General features: G+C 35.1%; 1 protein-coding gene across 1 annotated transcript; it reads right to left on the bottom strand.

Annotated features, from left to right (window-relative positions):
- Positions 1-597: 597 nt before the first annotated feature.
- On the bottom strand, positions 598-4,820 carry LOC149780174 (uncharacterized). The gene has a single exon (XM_089936918.1). The coding sequence runs from the start codon at positions 4,355-4,357 to the stop codon at positions 2,171-2,173; it is 2,187 nt and encodes a 728-aa protein (XP_089793044.1). The 5' UTR covers positions 4,358-4,820; the 3' UTR covers positions 598-2,170.
- Positions 4,821-8,607: the final 3,787 nt, after the last annotated feature.

The following is an 8,607-nucleotide window of genomic DNA, read 5'->3' as shown; positions in this document are numbered from 1 at the left end:
TGTAGCCGCAGTTTTTTAGTTAAGCGCATGTTGGTAATTGGGACGATGCAATTATTAATTCGGGCTACAAAACTTGTATTTTCGGCAGCATAGACGACAATAAGTAGTTTAGAAGAAGTGTGTGTTGTGTGATGTGTTTTCGATTTTTAATGTAGTTTTAACAATTTTTCTGTCATATCGCTATAACTATAATAAATCACCAATTTGTTGCACAGATTTTAGTCTAAACATAAATGAAACATTTTAAAAGCCTATGTTTCTTCCGTTGCTGCATACATCTTTTATTAAGTTAATTTTGTGTTTTTGTTTGTTCTCATATGGACCATTTGTCTTTTTGTCAAACATTTTTGCATATGATGCTAGTTTCATACTATGCAGAATCTACCCTCTTGACTATCGTATATTTTAGAATCCATTTGTTTAACACTTGGAATAAATAAATAGACATTACATAGGTGAATGAATTATGTTTAAATATTTTGTATCCGACTGATGTCTAATTGCCATTTGCTGAACAAGCATGTGCTTAGTGTTACGAGTATATGCTCTTAAAAAAGTAACATAAAAAGTGAACGCAACAAGATTTGTAAAGTTCAACAAACAATTTATTTCACTAGAATACAAAGTGAAAATGAAAATAGGCAACTTATGGTATTGTGAATTAAATCCCAAAAATTACAGACGCAAGTCCTAAAGTGTTGATGTCCCAACAGTCTTTTTTTTAATCACAATCATACAATCCAAGAAGAAATTTTTTTGTTGAAATTTCACTATAATTTCAAGTCTTTATTTCCAAAAATGTTATCACAGCACTTCAGTATTTCCAGAGCGTAAATAATTTGAATAACTTTAAATCAATCACTGTACACAACAATAACTTGATTATGTTTGGATATTAACGCATGAATGAATACAATTTCAAGTAAAAAGATTTTTTAGTGCTCTACTAAATATACTACTACTAGTTATAATTGGAAAGTCTGTTACTAAAATTAGATAGATGGATGGATGGATGGATAGATAGACAGGCAGACAGACAGATAACCGGGACTATGTCAGGTACACCAGGTACATTGTAAGGGAATTCCAATAACATGGAAACAGACCCAAACAAACATATTTACTTCTATTCATAATGATCATGATTGCTATGTATTAGTTGTTTACAGAATAAAAGCTATCAGTAATCCAAGTCAAGAAGGAAATAAACTTGATTTTGGACAAGGTTAACACCAATACACAATGTTCCATTATAATATTATTTAATAAAATAGTCATTAGATATGATGAAATACATTTAAGGAGGAAGAAACTTTGCTCAAAATGCATGTGTGGATATACTGCAAGACATTTCAAACAACACAAGAAAACTGCCATGATATTTGCTATGTAAATGTAATGAGTGATAATGTTTTAATGCATTGTATATCGATATGACATACTGTCAAATAAGTAGAAGCCCAACATACTTGTTTATAAATGTCCAAGATAAATATTTGTATAGTATATGATGCACGTTGGATTCTAAGAATGCTTTTCATATCAAAATGTAAACTATACTGTAAACAATCTTTACAAATTGATTGAACTCATAACATTGGTTATAACATACCACAGATTACAATCATCAGCTACAGAAAACTAACTTTACTGATTAGCAATGTGTTCGGTCCCATTAAGTCACTTCCAACTAATAATTCATAAAACCTTGAACCAGTCAGCTTGTTCAGGTATAGTTGATGTCATAAGAACCAAAACCAGTATTGGTTTATAATCCTATATGATGCATGTCCAATGCTTTTTCTACTTTTTTCTAAAACAATATAAACTTTTGGCACTACTAGTAGCTTACTCGTGTGATTTACGGTTAATATTTATTATAACCAAATTCACAGCCATACACATCATCATTTGAAGAGTGTAGCTGCCGGAGAACTAACGGCAGAACATATAGTTCTAATAATTTGATAAGGTGAACAATACTTAACAGTGTTATAATCTCTATGTCTTGCTTATGGCAATTTCATTATAACCTTTTTATTTTAAAAAGCATTACATGTACGACCCTTTGATGAGATAAATTGTCTGTATTCATAATGTAAACCAATACTTAAAATTTATAGTTCAAGAACCATTACATTTGGACCCGTGTTCATATAGGGAAACATTCTTAATCCAATTGCTCAGTAAGTGTGAATTTCAGCTGGTTAAGGATTCTCTTCGCTTCTAAGACTTTGTTTATTAGGGTTGCCATTTGAAGGATACTAGGGTTGACTTGTACTCCCATCCCCATTCCAACAAAAATAGAACGCTTAATTGCAATAAAAGCTGAACGATAGTTTCCTTTTGCCATGTATACATGACCCACACAATTCATTGCCGTTTCTCTGTATTCAAAGATCCTTGGCGAGTAAAGCCTTCCTTCCAAAGATCCCAGAATAAGCTTTGCCATGGATTGTTCAGCCTCCTCCATTTTTCCGATCTGATTGCACACGAGGACGTGAAGATAGTATGCCAATATCATGCAGTCAACTCTTAGGCAATATATAGGATCGTCAGCGCATATCTCAGAGCAGCGATACCAATCGTATCTCAAACCCTGCGGTACAAAGAGCATGCTATCCGGTGTAAAAATGATTTCTGGTATACATTTTGTTGCTAATAACAACGAAATCGGCTCGTTTGGGATTATGGAGGGTTTCCATTCCCTGTCACTTCGATATCTTCTAATTATAACAATCCAGGAGTTGAGCCGTGACTCAACTTCTCCAATGACACGATGAAGTGTTTCATAAGCATTGTAAACGTCCCCTAAAGCATACATCACCATAGCCGTTTGTACTTTCCCAGGCACAGTAGTCGCATAAGGAGAAATAAGTAAGTTTGAAATGTCTTTATCTGATCGGTATCCATCACAACCTGCATAATGATTTTTTGTCATTTCATCCATTAGTTTATAGAAAGATTTTACATTTTCTACAAATGTCAGTATGCAGCGTACTTCATTAGAGATGGAATTGATGTGCACAGGTTCATTCCTGGAATGGATCATGACAGACTGATAAGTGGATGTAATTGCACCCAAAATTCTGAGCTTCAGATCAGTTCTTTCAGCTGCACGCTTTCTATCAACTTCTTTAGCATAGTTTAGTTTGAAACCGAGGTCATGCTGACAACACTTATATATCTCCTTTAATATTGATTTACATAGCACAACACATGATGGACCACTATCCAGATATTGCGATAACAAAGAAAAGAGAAGCGATTGTTCCCTCACTGTCATACGATCGGCAAACAGGTTCCTTTCTACAATGAAATAATGAGGAAAGAAATTTGCCTCTACGAATTGTTTCAGAAAATGTAATGCATCTATAAAACGTGCCATCAAAAGATTTTCTTTCCATAGCAGAAGGGGCAGCTTCTCATACATCCACAACATCAGATTTTTGGCGTGATATGAAGAAAGGATCTTTTTGTCGAGCATTTGAAAGATGATTTTTATCTTATTTAAAACTTCTTCAATGAATTTTTTTAGAAGAACATAGAGTTTTCTTTGTGTGCCATTTAAATTCTGCATGAGCATCCTTTCAGGTGTCGAGAAAGACAGTCTCCACTGCAAGTATTCTTTCTCACTTCCTCTGTATCCCACAGGCACAACTTCGCAATTTTGTTTCATGATATTTGTTAGCATTGTTTTGTCTGGCCAGTGTCTATTTCTTAAACTCCATTTGGCCATGGGCTCAGGTACGGTAACCACAGGTATAGCATCTAGCTCATCTACAAGAAGATGATTACTATTTACTGAATGAGTATGTGCAGGTCCTTTATTCCCAATATTCCGGTTGCAAAGCATGCGACAGTAGTCCTCATAAAATGAACCTTTAGCTAACATTGCACTCGAGCTAGAGAGATATGTTCCCTTCTTTGGAACCAAACAGAAATTTTGGGGATTGATAATATGTTTATCCGCAGCTGAAATACTGTTTCCGATTCTCATGACGCGAAGTCTAACATATCCCGGAGGACAATCGTTATGCTCCATTTCTAGAACGGTTATGCTCTTATTAGCATCTGGTTTATGGTCTCCAGTGACTTGTGTCTTGGTTAGTAGACTCATAACATCAATATCTCCTTCTCGTGTGAGTGACAGTCCAGTTATTTTGCTTCCTACTATTTGAGGTGGACAGACCATGTCAGAAAGAAACGTTTTGTGTATTGCCAGGTCTAATTCATTTGATAGTTCGTTCAATACTATACGATTTTGAACTTCCTCGTTACTGTATCCCATGTTGTTCAAAACCCTTTCCATGAACAAGGAAAAGTCCTGTATATTAGCGAGTCTCTTTGACATCATGGAAACAAAACGCACAAGGGTAATATTATGGAGCACCTTATACGGATTTAACAAATTTTGAAGGATCAACTTGAGAATTTCTTATTGTTTATACTGATGTTCGCTTTTTCTTTTGAGTCGAGGTTCCAAGTTATTGTGCCTCAAATACTGCATAAGGAAAGTTTTTCTTCTGGCATGGTTATGAGTCTGAATCATCCCATTGTCCTTGCATATGGTTTAAACGACTGGCTAATGTTAACTGTTGCATGCAGTGTAGCATTATAAATAAGTAAGCCAAGTTCGGAAGGTATTGGTCTAGGGTACTGTTCTATATTGTTGGAAACCAACATAGTTTCTTTAAAGAAACTAAATTTTAATCCCGTATTAAATATTGTGCATTGACATATAGCTTATTTATTCTGTTTCTTCTCTTGTGTCCACTCAAAGGCATATGATGAACTCCTGATTGTTCCAACATTTACGGCTCTACATGTCCGACTCCTAAAATAAAAAATATGCAATAAATACCTAATTTAAAAACCGTGCAACACAACATTGCTATATGGGTGATAAAGCATTTTATCTGAAATTCCAAATTCTTTGAATGAAGTGCGACACCGACATTGCGATCTGAGATTTTCCACCTCTATTACCACATGATCTAGAAACATTACATCAGAAAGTCTATAAAAACGATATTGCCACAGTCTTTTTTTCTAAGGAATTATAATTGCTTGACTGTAATGCAATCACAGCCACTGTCACTACAACTACTACCATCAACATCAACGATAAAAATCATTATTTAAAAAATATATGTAGTAGTAGTAGTATCAGCAATATTATTATTATTATTATTATCAGCAGCAGAAGTAGTAATAGTAATCATCAAGGGAGAAGTATCACGAGGATAATCTACAGACAAACATAACAAGGAGGACGTATAGAAGCAAAACCAAATAAAATATAAATGACTAAAGTTACGCAACTATGTAATACAAAAAAGGCAAAAGAAAGTTGTCAGTAACAGCAAAGCGACATTATTATCTGCATCCAACATGAAGCTCATCAATCACAAGAGCAGAAAATGACACAAACATTATAAACAAAGTAATCGATGCAGTATGTAACATACAAATAATATAAGAAGACTAAAGTCAGTATTATCTATGAGAACTGACTAATTGCCAGAAAAGGCGGATTTTCCCTTACTTTATCGTTTAGATGCAGATAGCAAAGATAAATGTATTTTAACGAAGGTTACACTTACAATGCGAAACTGTCTGAGCTCGATTGATATGTTTATAATTAATGCAAACTTCACAACAACTTTTTACAATGAAGTTTGAACTATTTTTAAAGTTGACTTATAAGTTGAGGATATTCACTGGAGACAGAACTCTTTGGTCTCTCAGCAAAGATATGCAATGACATTCAATATTTACATACGTAAAATATGCATGCACGAAGCACGGTTATTTTATAATAAAGTGAAGCGCATATACGAGTGTGGACAAAACAAAACAAAATCAAATGGTAAGAGATAAAATTAGTAACAACTACGTGATCAGAACTACTTATCTATTTAAAGAACCTTGTGATGTTAAAGAATTATCTTTTAGCTTTCTGCTCTTTTTCTGAAAATCATTTTGTTAATGTGCCTTAAATCGACTGATTACATATCAGAATGTTACAGACATTAGTACCGTATTGCATTGAATGGCCAATAATCGCATGACGAAAACTGGTACGTAAATTCACAAATTTTAAAAATACATGTATAACTTTTTTGTTCCATATTTATAATATTTCTCTTCTTCCATACAAAGCTAGGAGTGTTGGGCAAACAATAGATATAAGAAAACATCACCCATCACCTGTACAAGAATGACAGCATAATTCCTGAATTAGCAATGAACCACCTTTAATGTACAATACTAACATCTTTGACATGAATTTGAAACTTGGTTAACAAATAGCTTTTCTGATGGTGAAAAAAATAATTAATCAAACATTTTATAGACTAATTTTAGACAATGATGGATACAGAGGTAATGCATAATGCCTTTTAAAATTGGAATACATGATTAATTGTCACGTAAAAGAAGAGTTAAACGTGTACATTATGTCACAGCACACTAATTTTGGAATGATTATTTAGATTTTAAACAAATATCGCCCAATCATCAAGGTACATGTCCCACATCAAGGGACATGTTCCAAGTTGTCAGAGTGTCTGAGTAAATAAATGATTTTAATGATGTTCATATAACGAAAACCAAACGAAACAAAATAATAAGAAGTAAACGTTGCGAAAAGAGAAAGCATTGTCTTTCAATATAAACTCGATGAAAAAGCTTGCTGCCTAATTGAAATAAAGTTTAAATGCAAACTTCACCCATAATGTTTTCACCATTATTTGGCACACAGTGGGTATGATATTAACAAATAAAAGCAGAGTGCTCTTATTAAAAAATAGAGTACAAAAGAGAAAGAAAAAATCACACTGTAACTAAGTACAAACAATTGTCATAGTGATTCAATATTAACTCAGTCAAAATCTTTAATAAGATTAATTTGATATCGCATATCTTCCAACTCAAGTTGAAGCCTGTAATTAATTTTTGTCTGGCATAAACATTGTAACAAAGAGAAATGAAATATTTCAATGTATATTTTCTTTAACAGAAATACATTCAAAACCTTACAGGAATACAGATACCAGTAGTGTAGTGGGCCACTATAGCGACAAGGGACTTACCATTACAAACAGGGTATACCAAAAACAGGAGCACGTATTTGTGGATTTTTTTAGCAACTGGTGCCATACAAGGCACGAATCAATTTGACTGGAAGATGAGACTGAAGGGATGTCATGTTGACACTGTGTGAGACAGACGAAAAGTGTCTGAGGTTTTTACAGGTCCTCCGTACTGACACCAGTGGTGAAACAAATGGGTACGAAATCGCAAATAATCAGGGGTAGTAGGTTTCAAATCGACGAGTAAACAGGCGTGTGGAGTTTGAGTGGCATCGTCGTACGCCTAAGTGAGCCAAGGCGTTCCTAACTGTTTGGCTAAGACTTGCACTTGCGATTTATCTCAAGGGCTTTTAAACAAGACCACGTAATGAGCATTGAGACTGATGGTGCGATGGGCTTTACTTTGTTGGAATAAATTTTGAGTAATGTAAATGACACTGGAATTACGGTGATGCCCTTTGCGCATAAACCAAAGTTTAATTTCTTCTTCGTCTTCTCCTAACATGTCGTCGAAAATGACCAAATGGGTTTGACGGGGGTCAGACATGATTCCGTCGTCTTCGTTAGGAATGCCTTCCACAAACACGATGGAATCGCCTTGACTTTCTCGCAAGAGGCTGTACACCGATTGATACTCTTTGTAACACCACACGATTCGTTGAGGTGGACGATCGATCAAATGATGTTTATGTTTTGCCTGAACCACTAGGTCCAGCAATGAGCATGTTAAAGGGATGGTGAAGATACAAAGCCTCCCAACTAGCACGATCTAAGTGTTCGTCGATGACTTTGACAGTAGAGGAAGAGGGAGCAGAGACAGCAGAGGTAGCCATAGTGTCAGGAATGTCACTTGTGACACGAAAACAGACAAGACAAGAGTTTAAATACTTTTTCAGGACACGTTTATTGATGTTTTAAAAATGAACACCAAAGACAAAAATACATAAAAGCCAAAGGCTTAAGTACAACGATAAATGCACATGAAAACGATCAATGTGGAATAGAAACAAGTCTCTGTACAACATGTTTTGGGTAATGTTCTGACAAGTTCTAATGAGGGTAAGGTCACACAAGTGTCCTCCCGAAAGGGCCTTTCAGGAATGTCCATGACAGTCCTGTCCTCCGTCACGGATTCTTCTGGTACTATCACTAACACAGGTTGAAAAGTGACTTTTTTCCTTGGACAACTCTTGAGCATACTGGACCACTTCTTGGGTCCAAACCTCAAAATCCCATCTTTTCCGGTCACGGACATCTGTCCAATGAGGGTGTAAGTCACAAGCTATACACACATCGTCATACACGTCTTCGGTAGCTAAAAGTTGACGAATCTTTTTTTCCCGTTGAGGTCGAGAAGTATCAAGATGAAAACGCAAGGCTTTGAGCAAAATGAGTTTCTTGTGATCATTTAAGGCCATTCAGGTGGTAAGTACTGTTCGTAAAGAGTCCACAAGGAATCGGCTGGTAAACGAAATCCCAGAAAACAAGTTACTAAGACACACACCACTTG

Source organism: Sinohyriopsis cumingii, chromosome 16 (assembly GCF_028554795.1).
Source record: "Sinohyriopsis cumingii isolate HCF-2022 chromosome 16, ASM2855479v2, whole genome shotgun sequence".
Classification (NCBI taxonomy): Eukaryota; Metazoa; Mollusca; class Bivalvia; order Unionida; family Unionidae; genus Sinohyriopsis; species Sinohyriopsis cumingii.
The sequence above is the reverse complement of the archived record's forward strand: the minus strand, read 5'-3'. Positions and strand labels throughout refer to the sequence as shown.

Excerpts from the sequence above, each read along its gene's own strand:
- LOC149780174 (XM_089936918.1), bottom strand. The coding sequence starts at position 4,357 with ATGATGTCAAAGAGACTCGCTAATATACAGGACTTTTCCTTGTTCATG.